This window comes from Choloepus didactylus, chromosome 9 (assembly GCF_015220235.1).
Source record: "Choloepus didactylus isolate mChoDid1 chromosome 9, mChoDid1.pri, whole genome shotgun sequence".
Lineage (NCBI taxonomy): Eukaryota > Metazoa > Chordata > Mammalia > Pilosa > Megalonychidae > Choloepus > Choloepus didactylus.
In genome coordinates, this window is record NC_051315.1 from 102,500,895 (window position 1) to 102,519,151 (window position 18,257).

At 39.0% G+C, this 18,257-nt stretch overlaps 1 protein-coding gene across 1 annotated transcript in view; it reads left to right on the top strand.

Moving 5' to 3' along the window:
* UNC80 (unc-80 homolog, NALCN channel complex subunit) overlaps positions 1 to 18,257 on the top strand; it is a 244,241-nt gene that overhangs the window by 204,306 nt on the left and 21,678 nt on the right. The window contains 8 exon segments of the mRNA XM_037850187.1: positions 235 to 327; positions 1,681 to 1,716; positions 2,064 to 2,282; positions 9,711 to 9,911; positions 12,080 to 12,203; positions 13,165 to 13,290; positions 14,531 to 14,654; positions 15,394 to 15,600. Coding sequence (XP_037706115.1) covers positions 235 to 327; positions 1,681 to 1,716; positions 2,064 to 2,282; positions 9,711 to 9,911; positions 12,080 to 12,203; positions 13,165 to 13,290; positions 14,531 to 14,654; positions 15,394 to 15,600 — 1,130 coding nt within the window.

The window sequence follows — 18,257 nt, forward strand, 5'->3', positions numbered from 1 at the left end:
TTAAAGATTTACAGTTTATTACTCAGAACCAAGAAGTGGAAGAACTTAAATCATGGTGAGCATATAGATCCTTGGAATTAAATATTCCCCCTAAAGTGTGTCTCTAAACAAAAGACAGTCTGTCTTTTTGAACTAATTTAAAACTTACGTGAGCTTTAGTAACGTGAGGATTTCATGAACGTTTCCACTTGTGTTGTTGCTGTTTTGTTATCGTGGTTGTTGTTGTTGTTACAGGCCCATGACAGCCCCGCAGATGAGCCGGTGTGACCAAGGTCATAAGGGAACCACCACAGCCAACCACACCATGTCCTCTGGGGTAAACACCAGGTAATTCACTGACACTTATTCTTCCATGATCTCTCAGTTTCATACCACATGAGTTTTACCTGTCAGGAAGGAGAGGAATCTTGAAAAGCATTAATATTGAGTGTGAAATTCCCAAGGAAAAGAAAAGAAGATGGGAGTTTTGAGTTACCAAAAAAAAAAAAAAAAAAAATACTGAGGTTTCCTTTGAAATTGTCCAAGAGAAAATCCAAACCACTTTCATAAATTGTGGCTGGTTTGCATGAGCATGCTAGGTGTTTTGGGTCTTCTAGATGGTCCTTGTACTGTTTCGGTGTTGTTTGATTTGCCTCCAAGGAAATGGCAACTGAAAAATAATCAGGATGTGGTTTCTAGAGTCAACTTTCTTTGAACAAATTTTCTACTGATATTTCATCCAAACTTTGACTTACATCCTCAAATGATGCTTTCAGAGTTGTTGACTCCATCTCCTTATCTTAGTTTGGTGTAACTCAGACACTGGCTATACTAGTTAATACTTTACCTACTTCATTCTATCCATGTTAACCTCTAAGTACTCCAACACACAAAAGTTTAATTGACTTCCTCCTCCAGGGAAAGTATAAGATAAGGCAAAGCCAAAATCAGCTTAAGAAGAAGTTATTGTTCCCCAGTATAGAGTAGTTAGCAGAGAGGCCATTGAAGGAGAAACTAAATGATTACCCACTCTCTCTGAAGTATATTTTTAAGTGTGTATCATTTATATAAAGCTAATTCCTTGCCCATCATATGTACTTATGTTTAAATTTTTTAAAACTTTAAAACTTCAAAAAAACTATAAATTGCCTGATGCATTGACTGATTTATGCCTCAGTTTCTTTTATTAAAGAGACGTTATTATGGTGTAAGTGCTATTTAGAGGTTCCTCTACTTACAATGGGCTAGGTGTAACTACTATATTATGCACATGGAAAAAGAAGGCTTTTGAAGTGCTGTTTTCAATATCATAAAGCAGTAAGTCTCCAGAACTGAAAAGAAGTCAGCCATGTTTCTTGCTATGCACACCTGAAACAGAGCACATTATGTTGAAACTATAACTTAGATTGACTTTGCTTTCAGAATTTTAAAAAATTCCTTTTTCATTGTGTTCCATGAGTTCATATTTATTTTTATAAGATAAGCCTCTATTCAGTATGGCAATAAAAGAGCTTTCATAACAGGTACAATTGCAGCACATATGGTAGCCAAATGAAAGATTTTATATTTCAAGATTAATGGTGTATTTGTAAAATTTATCAAAATATGTAGCTTCAAGGACTTTTCATTTTAAAAGTCTGTAAGAAGCTCCACCAAAGAGGCCTTGTTCTTGCTCTGACAGATTGTTTTTCTGACTCCTAGGTACCCAGAACAAGGAGCCAAACTGCACTTTATCAGGTACAGGAAAACTTGCCCTAGTATCATACCAAAGCTGACATCTTATAATGACTGCCTTTTGCGCTAGGTTATGGTTCTATTGGATTTAATTTACTTGAGGCATAGCATACTATTTCTGGGCAAATCCTCAGAAAGTGGCTTATGCAAATCCACTACAATTTGAGAGATCATCTCTTCTAGGCTGATAAACTTTCTTCATCCTTGCAGATGGGGTTCTCCTGGGCCCTGCCCTACCGATTCATTCACTCATTAGGAATCTTACATTTCTCCAGTGTGCTACCCTCCTCTTGCAGTTATCACACACAAGCCTTATCAGACCACCCAGTTAACCTTTTATAATTTCCTAGGGAAAACCTTCACTTGCTGGAGGAAGGGCAGGGTCTTCCCAGAGAGGAACTGGATGAACGAATTGCTCGGGAGGAATTCAGAAGACCCCGGGAGTCCCTGCTGAATATTTGCACAGAATTCTATAAGCACTGTGGGCCACGGCTGAAGATCTTGCAAAACTTGGCTGGAGAGCCACGGGTCACCGCCCTGGAGCTGCTGGATGTGAAGTCCCACATGAGGTACTGTCCTTACTGTCCTTGCCCCTGAGTATGGATACCCCTTGGGCCAAGTGTCCAGGTGTGGGTGTGTCACCAGGATAAAAACATGGGATTTTCAGAAAGATTTGTTTCCAGTGGCTTGGATGTACGTATTACAGGACTCTCTGGGAAAGTGTATGTTAAGTGCATGAAAACAAAAACAAAAACAGGAAGGAAGGAAGGAAGGAAGGAAGGAAGGAAGGAAGGAAGGAAGGAAGGAAAGAAAAAAACTGATGTCAGGATGGATGGGGGAAACATGCTTAAGACAGAAAAGCACAGTTCATGTATTTGCTCTTCAATAAAAGAGAGTGAAAAGAAAATTCCATTCCCTGAATTTTTAGAAAAGTAGCCTTCCTCCAAGTACTATTTACTACCCAGAGTCTAATCTTTTACAAAAGTCCAGTGTTTCCTTTCTATTATTTTACCTGAAAAATGCATTACTGCTTTCTGCTTGAGGACTTAGTCTACTCCTGGACTAAGAACTCAGGAATGATCCCTGCAAAGAAGTGAGCCATTTCAACTCTTAGCCACACTTTGCTTGGGCTTGAGATCCCTTACACTCATTGTGTGTAATAACCTTCCAAAGTTTCAAAAAGTGTCCTGATAAAAATTCTGAACTGGCTGAGGCCAGTCATAATTATTTTTTTAAATTTTTACTCCTGGTTTGTCAGGAAGAGTCCTCAGAATTGCATCTCTGTGCACTCAAATTTCCTTCTTCCTGTGGAGTTGCCATCTCACATGTTACTCAAATGATCAAGGCTGTGTTTGTGTAATTTCCAGATCCTTAAAAGGAATGTGATTCCAGAGAAACTTGTTTTCAGATTTGGTACAGTTAGTAAAGGGTGATAAAAATTCCTTGAGAGGAAAATTTCATGAGTAACAAAATATTCAGCTGGAAATTTTAGCATATCTATAAATTCAACAATAACATTGCAATTTGGCATGCTGTGCAAATTCCCTGATTATTGACTTTTTATCTTAAAACCATACTTTAAGAGAGTTTAGACAGTACTAAGTGAGGGAACTGAAAGGACAGAAATATCAGGAGAACACAGGGTCTTCCTCCTCCAGGCTTGTTTCACATTCTCTGAGTTGTGGGCGTGCACCCAGCAATGCCCTGGAGAATTCCAGAGGTTCCCACATGTTCACACTAACTGCTCTGCAGTGTTGGGTGAGAACTTATTTCACACTGAGAATTTCAGCCCCTAGATAGGAGGCTTCAGGGAAAGGGGAGGAAAGTTTGACATGTTCAGATACTGTTGCCATAGCAAGTCACTGACCATCCTTCCTTTTCCTTTTACACTGTTCATCTCCAACCGACCAAAGTAATTCTGTGAACAGAGAAGGAACACATTCCCAGGCAGAAAACCACCACTGACAGCCATTTTGTTGGAGTAAGGGGAAAAGTTTCCTAGATACAGGGAAAGGGAGAGGAAGAGGGAGAGGGAGATCATGAGTTAGTAAATATCCTGTATATTGATCATTGGTAGCCACACACCTCCTATTTAGGAGATTTGGAGGAAGGATGCTGTGAGTGAGGGGCCTGGAGCTCCCTCTAGAGGTCAAATCCTATTAAAGGTTAAATGAGCTATAACTTAAGTGATTGAACTCAGTGCCTGGCACAGTTAAAAAGCACAGAGATACGAAAGTTAGTAACAATGATCCAAATACTGTGCTGGATACTGGGGGTGTAAACAGTAGTAAAATAAAGTCTGGCCCTCAAGATGGTCACAGTCCAATGCAAGAGGCAGACATAAGAAAACAGCTATAATGCTGAATTGCAAGTACTATAATCAGGTGTGTATTTATGTATTTATCATTTTACAAAGGATTTGAGCCAACTTAGAAAAATTACACGATACAAATGGATAAAATGTTCAAACAAGGGAGTCAGAACAATGTGAAAAAAAATGAGTGGGGAAATAATGTTTGTGAAAAGATTAGCACGGGAAATTGATATGATTTGATCATATTAGATGATATACATGAATCACAAATTTGGCTGTAAGGGAAAAAATAATATGAACTACAAAATCTTGGTGTTCCGGTTTGCTAATGCTGCCGTTATGCAAAATACCAGAAATGGACTGACTTTTATAAAGGGGGTTTATTTGGTTACAAAGTTAGTCTTATGGGCATGCAAATGTCCAAACAAAGGCATCAACAGTAGGTACCTTCACTGAAGAATACTGATGGCATCTGGAAAACCTGTTAGCTGGGAAGGCACGTAACTGGCATCTGCTTGCTCCTAGGTTGCGTTTCAAAATGGCATTCTCCAAAATGTCTCTCCTGACTGTAGCTGCTCTGAGGTCTTTCTGTTTCTGAGCTTTTATAGGGCTCCAGTAAACTAATCGAGACCCACGCTGAATGGATGGGGCCACACCTCTATGGAAATAATCTAATCAAAGGTGTTACCCGTAGTTGGGTGGGTCACATCTCCATGGAAACAATCAAAGGATTCCTACCTAACGAACACTAATACGTCAGCCCCCACAAGATTGCATTAAAGAACATGTGTTTTGGGGAACATAATACATCCAAACTGGCTCACAAGGTGTCAAGAAAGTAAAAACCACCAGCTCTTTGGTGAAACATTGATTTTTGTTAAATACAAAGAATAAGAAATGTCTCCTTTTCGGTGTTTGTCAAAAGGAGAGTGGTGTGGTGAACAATGTCCTTGACACATCCCCATAGTAGATACAAAGTGCCAGTTTCCTACGGCTGAATACCTCTCAGTATAGAAAGTTGGCATAATATCATAATGTGACTCAGCAAAAGCCAGCTATCTGGAGCCAGGATAATGTTATTTGAGAGCAGTTAGTTCATGGCCTAGCCTAGATCTGTAGGAGGGTGAAAAAAAATTTACTGCCCAAGGAATATTTAGACTATGCCCTCTATTAATAGAATTTCTCACAACAAGCTTTTGATAAATATGGACCTGCCATATTCTCTGACCAAACAGAGATATTCTATGTTGCTGAGTTGGCAGGGGGGTGGGAATCTATATGCATTGAACCTCCACCAAGCAAAGGGTATAATTAAGGTTTTCTCTTATAAATTAAGTATACATTTGGATATATGTAGGAGTAAAAGTTAAATACGTAAATTTGGAAATTGTGGGTATAGGGTGGTACTTAAAGTTATAAAAACAGGTAATGGAGAGAGGGGTGATAAAAAAAAAAAAGAGAGAAAATGAATGATATAAAAGAAAAAGGAGATATTTGCAGGAAGAACGTGATCTGAGCCAAAGAGCCAAGAAGCAGCGTTGAGGCAATATATTATTCCTGCATTTGCAGACTATATGGCTGACTACAAGGCTCTCAGGGAACATATTCTTGATTAAATGGATTCTCTACCCTAAAAGAATTTATTGCCTAATTTGCCCAATTCAGAGCTGCCAAAACAGGGTAATGGGATCCACAAATTCTCTCTCTCTCTGTCTCTCTCTCTGTCTCTGTCTCTCTCAGTGGGAAAACATCTTATGTTCTCATTGATAAAAGACCATAGAAATATTTCTTTATCAGGAGATTATTCATATAATAGTGTAGCAAAGACTATAAGAAAGGAAAATTTGTTTGATGCTCAAAGCAAATGCATTTTGTAACATGACTAGGGATTAGAGAAATTCAGATAGTAATCCATAAAATGACTCACATTCTGGTATAGGTTTTGTTCTCAAGCTTAAAATAGACTATCTCTCAAATATTTTTCAACGTTATCTTTAAAATAACTTTAATAAGGGAAAAGAAATATGTGCACTTAGGTATACCTTTATCTGTCACACAAACCACCTGAAACAAAGAATTATTTTCTGTATGCCACATTTATGAGAAAGAAGTACAAAGAGTGTACACGCTGATTAAAATTACTTCTTTAAAGCAGCATGCACATACACACACAATTTCCAGAAGAACCACATAAATGTTCAGTATGGAGGGAAGAAGGCAGTGGGAGTGAAGAGGCAGTAACCATTTCTTGATAATGAAGGATTGGCATGCAGAAGATGAATTGAATTTAGGCTTCCAGAATTAGACCCAGTAGGAAGAAATTAGAAGGAATTTGGGGATTCACATCAGGACTGCTCCTCACAGCGCAGACTTCAAAATTTGAATGAGCTGCCTTGTATGTAGTGAATTTTCCATCCATGGAGTTAGTAAAATGGGGCAGTTGTAAAGCAATTCAGGTATTAGAGGCAATGGCCTAGCTGTGGTTCCTAAACAAGGGTGCCTATCAAAATCTCCCAGGGAAGCTCTTAAACTGTAGATCCCTTCAAGCATTTATCCTGCCTCTCTTGTCTCTTGCAGTAATCAAAAGGAAGTTTCCCTTTGTTAATGTGCTGTATCTAATACATGAGAAAAGGAATCATACAATATTACCATTGTACAACCCCAATGAAGTAATAGATCTATCTAATGACCACCAATGGCAGCTAACGTCAGACAAAGAGTAACCACCCAGAATCATGTGCCTCCTTTTGGAAGTACACACCACCTGTGGCATATGCTTGTCAGAAACTCAAACCTGAATCTGATCTATCATCTAAACCAAATGCCAATCGAATTAAATATGGAGAGGTATGGGACTTATTAAATGATACCATGAAGAAGCTATCAACAGATTCCAGAGTGGGAAATTCTAAAGAACAAACAGCTAATTTTTTCAACAAATAAACTATAAAGCAGTAAAAAAGAGCAGAAGAGGGAGAACCTGTAAATTTTAAAAGGCTTTAGAGACATATCACCCAATAGAAAGTAATGGACCTTATGTGGACCCTGATTTGAAAGAAATAAATGTGTTTATTAAAAATTATGAGATTATGTGAAATTTTGAAAACTGACTGGATATTTGATTTTTAAAAAAGATTTATTTTTTATTTTTAATTTGTTGGATGTAATAATATTGTGGTTAATTTTTTAAAGAGACCTTAAGCTTTAGAGACACAATACTGAAATATGTATGGATAAAATAATATGATGCTTGGATTGTACTTCAAAATTGTCCAGGATGAGGGTTGAAGGGAGTGACTGAGAGTATAGATGAAACCAGAGTGGCCATTAATTGATAATTAGTGAAGCTGGGTGATGGGCCCATTATATATTCACCTGTTGTCGTGGCCCATGAGGGCTTTGCCAGTCCAGAGGCCAATGAAGACACTGGGCATTTTCTGATACATGGACTTTTATTCAGGGCTTACCGACAGGGTGAGAAGTCGTGAAGAGATCATGACGGCTCTCTTACACCGGTGGGCATCGCAGGGAAGTTGACAGCACAATTAAAAAGAGGACAGCAAGCCAGTTATAAGGGTTGAGACAAAGACATGCCTGAGGGTACAAGCACAGGGGGTGGGGGGGTGATCGATAGATAACCACAACAGCATTTGGGATCCAGGAAGCTGGTTGACTAGGTTAACATTTGGCAGCGGGAGGTCTGAGGTACATTCGCATCTTGCTCTTTTATGAGACCAAGAGTTTCTCACCTCCTGCTTACTTCCCTTTTCACGTTTTAAAGTTACATTTTAAGGTTAATTTACTGTTTTCTCTTTATTGGCTTACAAAGAGGATAAGTTACACATTAGCTGCCTAGGTCACGCAGACTGCTGTGTGCCAAGGTCCGCAGGCCGGTTCTGTTGAGGCCAGGGGCTGCCACACCTGTCTACCTTTGTATATGTATGAAATTTTCCAAAATACAAGTTAAAAATATACTTATTTCTGGGCCTAACTTTTGAAGATTCCCATTTATTAGCTCTTGGATGGAGCCTGGGAACCTATTTTATAGTTTTACGTTCAAGCTATGTTTTTTAAAGTAATACTGAGCAGCCAGGCCAACATATGAAACCCCACCGCATAAAGGACTTTTAAGATCTCTTTCAACCCTGAGATTCCATGACTCTAAGAAGATTATCTTCAGGATTTTCCAAGGCAAACTTGGAAAAGATTATTTATGCTGTCCTTTCATCTCATTATTTTAGTAACAGTCCTGAAAACACTTAGTGTATAAATGCCCCCCCCCCGACGATGCCATTCACTCGTGCCCCCCTGGCAACATCGTGCCTCTCTATTCCTCTTCTCCTTCAGAATTTCCCTATCCTACATTCCATTTCCACAGGTTCCTTTAAATGCCTGGCTATACATATAGTGGCTGAAGTTAAAGATTCAAATAATGGGTGAGAGTGGCTTTATGTGTTACCCTTCTGAAAGAAATTTGTTTTCAGAGGAAATTTTCTGTACCGTAACAAAGCTCTGACCATTTCAGCCAATGAGATAGTGGTAAATTTTTTAGAATATAAGATTTTTAAAAAATCAAACTCAAATCCTGCAGCCAATATGGGAGATAATTCCATGAATGAGTCCAGTTGCCTCTTACTGCAAAACACACATATTCTGCATCTACTCAGTAGTATTTGCAGTGAGGTATTGTAAAATTTTTAAATGCTTCCCTATTTGTTCCAAATAAGATTAAATTGGCTTTAAGACTCTGTATTTCATTGTACTGATATTATTTGGAAATTTAGTAATCCACGTCTAGTTTTGGAAATTACTTAGTTAGCCAGCTAGCCAATTACTACATTTACCAGAAACCCCATTTGCTGATCAGTCTTGAAGGCCAATTCCTCTGCAGAAAATCTCACATTTAGGTCATTGAGCATGGACCCAGGTCTAGTGTTGGGGAGCGTGGGCCAGCCTGGAGGAAGCTACTTTGCTCTCCGGCCGTCTCTGTGTGGTTGAGGTGGGAAATCTGAGAGGTGGAGGCAACCAACACCAAAGCTGTCTAGACAATCCAACTGGGTTAATTATGGGAAAATATCAGCAGAGCAGGAGGATCCACGTGAGGAAGTTTTAACGGAGAGGATTAAAAATGGAGTTTGAGCTCACTGAGCTGCAGTAACAACCAATACCTCTTTTTTAGAGGATACCTTGACCTTTACTATTGGCAGTGAGGGAGCTATGAAGCCTCATTGCTTGGACATTTGATAACTAGTGATTTTATTGTACATGATAGTTTATGTTCTCTTTTACATATATATATTTGTGAGTGTATACATACATATATCTATATGTATCTTGTGTGTACCTATGTGACATATGCGTGTGTGTATGTATGTATACATACAGAAGCGGCATTCTCTAGATATGTTTGGCCTGTCCTTAATCTCTTTGGGTTTAAAGTTTCTTCAACAGATGCTCTCTCATATTTACTCTCTGGAACATTGTATCATTCTTTGTCCTTATGCATGTGCAACTATCAATGTATTAGTGTAAGCAAGAAGAGCTAAGAGATGAGAGTGTTGGGAAATTGTTCTTAGTTTAGGGAATTGGTGTCCTGGAAGGAGGGTGATAAGCATGAGGCTACTTCAGAAAACTCACATTATGGCATTCTAAGCTTTTTCTAAAAAAAAAAAAATCATTTTAGATTGGCAGAAATTGCACACTCCCTTCTGAAACTGGCACCATATGACACCCAGACAATGGAGAGCCGTGGACTTCGACGCTACATCATGGAGATGCTACCCATTACCGACTGGACAGCTGAGGCAGTGAGGCCAGCTCTTATCCTCATTTTAAAGAGATTGGATAGAATGTTCAACAAAATTCATAAGATGCCTACTTTGAGGTGAGGATGCCTCCTAGTCAACTTTTGATATTGCAAGTCTCAAAATTAAGGTTTGTCATTTTTTGAAGATGTTGGACAATCTGGAATTGAATGAATGACTTGAAAATTTTTCATTAGTGTATGTGCATAGCTAATCAGTTGTATGAATGCATAAGGGCCAGGTTCTACATTTTACATATATAATATGTTCTTTAAAAACATGTGTTAGACATGAAAAAATCTATTCACTCCTCAGCTATCATGTTCCTCATGTGTAGCAAAGAAGAAATCTACTAAGTCCCCTTCAATCATTTTTGAAACAAGGTAGGGTATGCATAAATTAAATAGCTAAGAAGAGATGAAAAATGAATTCAAAATATACTGTACTTAATGTAATATTTTAGGTACCAGTTTAGAGAAATGCAAAGCTTTATGATAGTCAGCCAAGCAGTGGCTAAAAACATCCTAGGACTGATAACAAATACCTAGTTTTTACCTTTATTTTAATCCAAGGTGGTCCTGAATGAATGTTGTTACCACTTGATCTCTGCTCAGTGGCCCTATAAGTTTCCATTGGTAGCCTTTCTATGAGTGTATATCTCTAAACTAGTCTACTGGAGATCTGACATGTTTGGAAACCTATAGCCATAATGAGCAGAGAGTTCAGCTGATAAATGCTGGTAATCTCACTAACTTTTAGGAGCATTTTTTGTCCTTTTAAAACTAAAACCAAAATCAATGCAACTCTTGCTCAAGAATTTGTAGCACTTAGTTTTTAATTTGTCAGAGCTTTCCATGTTTTAGCCTGTGCTCTTCTTCATTTATGCAACTATCAGATGTTGGTGAATTTATGAAAAAAGGAATAGAAAGATTTCATTCTAATAATTGGTGGTTTATTCTTGTATTTTTTATACTATAGTTATTAATGCCTATAAATTATTGCATGGTTATTAGTTTCAGTAGCATGGAAATGCCAGTTCTTAAAACACTCCTTTGTTCCTTAATGGTCCGATGGAACGTTTATGTAAATCAGCAAATGGTCAATCAGAGTCTTGTAAGAAATACATTGGTTCACAAGAGTGTGTCAAAATCAATACTTTTTCTTAAATTATTCAGTATCTAAAGGTGTTAAACATCTACATAGGCTGGCCCGTTTGGCATATGAGTATACCCATTATATCAAACATCATCCTTTCTAAAAATAGATTTCTGGATTATATGCATAGACTTGATCAGTTATAGGTAGTTTTGTTAATTTGAATTTAATTTCTCCAGGAAATTTCAGTTCAATAAGAGAACTGTTGACTAACGCTGACCTATGGATTACTTAAGCACATTGAGTATGAGACACGAGGGATGTCAATATATCCTCCCTTATGAATACATTTCCATTTTGTAATTGTAGATATTTCATTTTGGTAGGAAGTATCAGCTTTAGAAATTGTCTCCAGGAAACTATATGGAAATAGTGGTGGTGTCAGCAAAGCCCGGTCTATTAATTTTATTGTAGTGGCAAAGTATGGGGCCCCAGGCATGAATCCTTCAGTACCAGGGCACTTATAAATTAGATTGAATTTTATTACTGAAAAAGCCATGTTTCTCTAATTGGGTTATATATTCCACCATTTATACTACTAACGAAAGTAGCCAAAGGATATCATTTCTTAGGATGCCAAGAAAGGACATTTTAAAATAGACTATTTTCTTTTGATCTTTTGGGCAGGAGTTAAACCACAAGTCCTAATAGAAGCAGTCTGGTGTAAAAACAGATGGGATCAATTATTGTCTGATAGATTTCAGAAATCTGAAATGGTCAGTTCAGTTCTACTGTGAGTAATTACCTCTGTGGTGGGTTTTCTAAAATGATAGTCTTAGGACTCCCTCGAAGATAAAACCAAGGAACTTAAAATGCAACCCATTCATCATCTCTGTTTTCTCTTCAATAGATTTTGTCCCATTAGTCGAGTGGGGCAGAAGTGCCTCTGCTACGTTTTCAGTATCTTCTTCCCCTCCCAGTGTGCTCTGTACTTTTGGAACAGCATGGGTAAACTTCATCCCGGGTGAAGCACTCTGTTGTCTCAGACACCCATTCTGTCTTAGATGGTGTCAGAATCACTGTCTCATTCACTTGTTTCAGACTGTCTCCAGAAGGGAGCCAAGCTGCTAATGGCTCCTATATTGTATTCCAGGCGACAGGTTGAGTGGGAGCCTGCCAGCAATTTGATTGAAGGGGTTTGTTTGACACTTCAGAGGCAGCCAATCATATCCTTCCTGCCTCATCTTAGGTCCCTGATCAATGTCTGTGTCAATCTGGTGAGTAGCCAAGTGGCAATCTTATGAAACTTTGCAAAATTTAACTCTGCTATTGACTTCTCTGAATTGAAGATTTACAGGTCAACCACTTTGTGCCCCTACCTACCCGTGAAAACAGACGGCTCAGGTGACACTGAAAATAGTGAGGTACATTTCAGGGTGGTACATGGGGAGATACAGGGGCCCATCACTACACAGATGGGATTTTGATGTACTGCTTCCCATGCACTACTTTGACAATTTGCCTCCTCAAGTTGCGTTGAGAGTTGAGGGCTGCCAGTTGGAGAGTGGGGTGGTGGAGATTGCACAATTGGCTAGAAATTGGAGTAGTCTGAGGTAGGGGTGGAGTTCAAATGCAAAGATGTATTTATGTAGTTTTTTTAGTGCAAAATGACACCATGAGTTGGCCAGTCTAGGATTTCTGTAAAGAAAAAATATATATATTTTTTATCATTTCAGTAATATCTAGAGTCTGGTCCTGACAAGGTTTTGTACAATGTATGGAAACCATGTTAGAGCATTTCATTGGATAGGATCTGCTGCTTAACTAGTTGAGCAATTAAATCTGTAGTTGGAATGCCTTGTGCAAATAGAGCTGTTGCCATCATCATTGTTGTCAGTATTTGTTCCATCAAAGAATGTTGACTGCATTCCTTTGAATCCAGAAGTAAGTATGTCCAGTCTCTGATTAGATTAGCTTTTTGGTTCATCTTTCATTATTTACATAGTTAGATACAAACAACATTCTACAAAACCTTGGGTGAATCCTGTGTAATGTTCGATCTGACTCCAGACATTACATGCCCTCAGAAGAAGGCAACAAGAAAGGAAAGATTGAAAGTAACATGCCCAACCTTCAATTTATTATTATCATCACATTATTATTAAATGAGTCTCCCCTACTACGGTTGCATGAAATTGCAATAGTCAAGGCTGGTCATGTGCTCTCTTTGTATTTCAGGTGATGGGAGTGGTAGGACCTTCCAGTGTTGCTGATGGATTACCCCTTCTTCATCTCAGCCCTTATCTCTCACCACCTCTGCCCTTCAGCACAGCTGTTGTCCGGCTTGTAGCATTGCAGATACAGGTGTGACTACCTTACCTGTTTGTCACGCTCATTGAGTTGTTGGTTGAGGCGCCAGATCATGGTGTTCTCTTTTTTTTTTCTGCAAAGGCTGGGCAAAATCTGTGAAACAAAAATGTAAACATCTCCAGACTTTTACATGTTTGGAGCTTCAGCCCTGAGCTTGGCCCTAAGTTGTGCTTCTGTAATTCTTCTTGAGATCTCAAAAATAGCAGAGTCATTTAGTCATGCCACAACTATAGAAACCACTCCAGTCATTTAAAATTTGTGCAAATACTTTAGGAAAATAATGATTCACAGATAATCAAAATTGTTAATAAAAAGAGGCAATAGTATTCAAAGTCTGGTTTTAAATTATTTTCTGAAAGAATTGTAATGTAAAATTCTTTCGAATGTTATCACTAGACTTTGAATACCTTAATTTGCTTTCATGATTGTGGGTTGAATATTGTGGGTGCTTTTTTAAAAAACTGTCCCATTTATTTTTTTTCTTAAAATTAAAATAATCATTCCCAAGGCATAAAAATGCAGAATTCCAATACCTTTGCCTGTCTCTGTGTGTTATCTAATTTTAGACAGCTGTAAATCATCAGGATGCTCTGTGACCAGTGGAAAATACACAACTGATGTAAATGGGTGACTGACCCATACATTATATGACAACCAGGCTGGATGGTCCATCATCCAGAGCATGTATAGAAGATAGATTATGTAAGAGCTGTGGCTACCATGCAGAAAGGAAACAATGACATCCCTTGAGTGATGCATTGTAGTAACCTGCATACAAAGATAATTTTTCTTTCTATATTACTTACTGCTTTGTGGCTGGGAGAAGCCCATATGCAGGAGTCAGAGGACTTTGAAATAAGTACTAACTAGATCAAGTGGCGAGTTCTCATTTTTTTCCTTTTCCTTTGTCTCTAATATATTTACTGGTGGGAACACGGAGAAAATTATTAGGGAAATATGGTTGTTTTGCACCTCTAGACCATAAGTATTATGATTTCTCATGTAATATTCAAGCTGTTACTGTCTTTTTAGGTATTATAGCTCTCAATTATGTCAAGCAAATGGTAAAGTATCAGTTTTGGGAGAATCTTGCATGCTGCACAGACGACAATTGAACTCATAGTTTACAGGAGCAGCCAGCAGGAAAGTCATCGTTTCCGTCATGCTGTGTAAAAACAAACATGCTAAAAGGGTGTGGGGGTCAATTAATCTTTTTTTTATTATTGCTGCACAGGCTTTAAAAGAAGATTTCCCCTTAAGCCATGTGATCTCCCCATTCACCAATCAAGAGCGAAGGGAGGGGATGCTTTTAAATCTGCTCATCCCATTTGTGCTCACAGTAGGATCTGGAAGCAAAGGTCTGATTAATTTAACTAAAAGAAATTTATCATTGTTGTTGTGTTTTCTTAAATGTCAGGCTATTATTTCTTTTTCCTTTTCCCATAAAGGCCATCAATGAAGTTGATCTGAATGATAAACAAGGTTACTTTAGGAAGTAGAGCTTTTCTTTCTTGTCAGTTCAACTACCCTGGGACAAGAGTCTCTCTGCTTTGCTTCTTAGGGGATAAATCCTATTTAAAATCATCTCAGTGCAGCAAAAATCGGAAGAGTGTCTTTCAGTTAAAATGATGGTTTTAGTTGAAGTACAGTTAGATGGGAATTGGCAGGTGAATAGATTTTATAAGCTACTACCGCTATGTTGAGCATACATCCTGCTACTTATTAAATTCCATTTCATATTTTTTTTTTTACTCTTCCTTTGTAGGGGCACTTTTCTTTTAGGAATGCTTTATCTCAAATGTCAGGACAATACATTATGAGTATTTGAGTAGAGAAACGCAAGGAATTTGAATTTGTAAACAGGCATATGGCTAAAAACACAAACCTTTGGATGCCCTACGGAGAAAGCACCCAGGTGCCAGGAACACTGTTTCTGTCCAGAGGAGAAGCTGTACTTGGTGGGGAACTACCCAGATTTCTCGGGTGTTCTAGTATGGATTTGGAAAGAGAGCTGAGGTTTTTTTGTGTCTAATGTGGAATGCCTACCATGTGACTTGTTCTTCTTTCCACTTCCCTCTCCCAAACTCTTCCCCTCAGATAGCCCATGGCTGGAGCAGCCCGAGGTGCAACTACTGCTGCAGACAGTCATTAATGTACTCCTGCCACCGCGTATCATCAGCACATCCAGGAGCAAGAACTTCATGTTGGAGAGCTCCCCCGCCCACTGCTCCACACCCGGGGATGCTGGGAAAGACTTGCGCAGGGAAGGGCTGGCAGAATCCACTAGCCAAGCGGCATACTTGGGTGAGTTGTGTGTGTGTGTGTGTGTGTGTGTGTGTGTGTGTGTATACACACATTTATATCTAATATTTATATTTTATATTTCTCTTGTATTTATTATTACATGTGTGCATATATAGTTAGTACATTCCACCTGAACTCAGAAAGTATTTAGAAACCACTTGAGCAAGTAAGAAGCATTATCCTGACAAGAGTCTGGTTTCCTTCAGTAAACATATGCCAAAAGATAAAGTACTTACATAACTGTGATGCTTAAATTACTGGGTTGTTTTCCTAAGAGTGTCTGGGCATGCAAGGAAGGCATCTGCCATAAGGATTCCTCCTTACCTACTAAGTTCAAGATCACTAATGGGATTGGTAGTAGTTATCAGATCTAGACTCAGTCTAGTATGAAAGGACACTGTATTACACAACTTGAGGGGCTCATTGGTGTGCCAACTATGTGAATGGAGCCCCTGGAGTTGGGCAGTCCACACCCTGCACAGCCAGTCGTGGTGGCCTTTCTAATGTATTAGGTCCCCTGCTAGCTTCTTTTCTTCCCTTGCAATGTCCATCTTTAAATCTCCATCTTGATCTTCACTCTAGTAAAGCCAGTCGACTTATTCTCCTCCCATATGCTTACCAATTCCCTTCCCCCTTCAATTCCTCCTCTTCCATTACCTTATACCTACCTTTAACTTGGCCCTGACCCTTGGAATGATGACCCTGACCCTGAATGAGCTTGGCCAGGTGGAAAAGACCCCTCTTGCCACAGCACTGAGAATAAGGAGCACATGCTGCAGAAAACCCCAGAAGGAAAAGTTAAGAATGTCTTGCCTGACATTTCTGAATTCGCCAAAGCAGATCTTAGTGGGAAGTATAAAGTGAACATGCACACGCACTGATGACAACAGGTCCTTGGAGTATGGAGTACATGGGCTGTTTGGACTGCATCAGAAAGGGGTAGAATTGAAAATGAGGTGGTTGACAATGAGAATGAAGAAGGAGAAAAAGAAAGGTTGCATGTACACAGGACCTCAGTTGCCCAAGGCATGAGAAAGTAAGGCTCAAACATTGGCCTAGAGCCCTGCATGAGGTTTGGGATTGCACAGAGGGTGATGGAGAAAAGTAACTCTATGTGTCGGAGAAGGATATGAAAAAACACTTGAGGAGTAAATATTTTCAAGCCTCTCCATTTTCTGCCTTTTTATTGAAGGAGGATCCTTTGCTTACTTGGCCAGGCAACTGGGCTTCTGTTCTTTTTTCAGTTTGTTTTACATTTGTTTTGAGCACTTACCTATATGCCAAGTAGTGTTTTCGGTATTTTATATGTATCACCTCATTTAACTCTCACATCCTCACAACAACTCAGTGGAGTAAACACCTTCATTTTAGGAATGAAAAAGCTGAGGCCCAAATAGGTTGATTAACTTGCCTAATGTCACACAGTGAATATGTGACACAGCCAGACTTTGAATCCGAGCCATTTAGCATCAGAGTCCTTGCTTTGAGCCCCTTACTACACTGCCTGTGTGTTGATTAATGGTGGTGAAGGTACAAATCAGAATGGCGGAGACTCAAAGAAGGCCAACAGGCACATATTAACAGGAGAAATGTCATCAGAATCAGGATAGGGAAAGAGAAGTGTTGCTTTTTCTTCTTCTGTTTGTTTGTTTAGTTGAGGGAGAGGAATTGAGAGGGACCTTGCCATGAAAAGTGAGAATTTGAGGAGGAAGATGGGTAAGGAAGAATGTTACATCTCTCCCTGTGCTATATGACATGGGTCTTCCCTGGGAATGCCCTAAAGACAAGTAGGGGTGTATGTGACTCTTGGGGGCTTTAGGGAGTTGGATTTCTGTGTGTCCTTTAGATGCTGAGATGGACCTTAACACAGGCAGATCCCGTGGGGAGACCTGGGGTGGCAGAGGAAGCTCCCTTCATAGTCTTTGAAATCTTTGCAAGACTCCAGTTTGCCCTGATATGCTATTTGGGAATTCTGTTTTCCAAAAGGAAAAAAAATGTAGACTGTGACAGGCTTGCCAGAATCTGAGAGGGAGAGAAATCCAACAGGGTTTAGTAATAGAAATGATGTACAATACCGGGGCGGGAGGGGAGGGGGTATTGGAGAGAGAGGAGTTTTTATTAAATACTCATATCTTGAAAGATATACTCAAACACATTCACTGATTGCCTTTGGGGAGCAGTTTGGAATGGGGTTGGGAAGGCAAAGGACTTTCTGTTTGTTTTTGTTTTTTTTTAACTTTGTGTATTTCTACATGGTTTGATTTTTCTATGCTTAAAAGGAAAAATAAGATTTTTAAATATCCATGTTTTTGCCTGGGATGTGAGCAATATGCTGGTATTACCATGAAGCCACCATGACAAAACTTGCAGAAAGTAAAAATTAGCTGCACATCATGTTTATAAAACATTTCTCTTTCAATTCTATGAACTTCTTTGTTCTGTATTTTCCAAAAGAGTAGATAAATGTACTTTTAAAAGATATTTGTGTTCTCTCAATCAGAATCGGAAGCATGTTTATCATACAAATGTGTGGCTTGAGGTCAGGAACGCTCTCACTCTGGAGTGCACATATGTTTTTGAAAACATGGAGAGAGTTTAGAAGTCGAGAACTTTGCCTGGCATGTAAAGAGCGGTGGGTGTGGGCAGTGTTCCTCGGA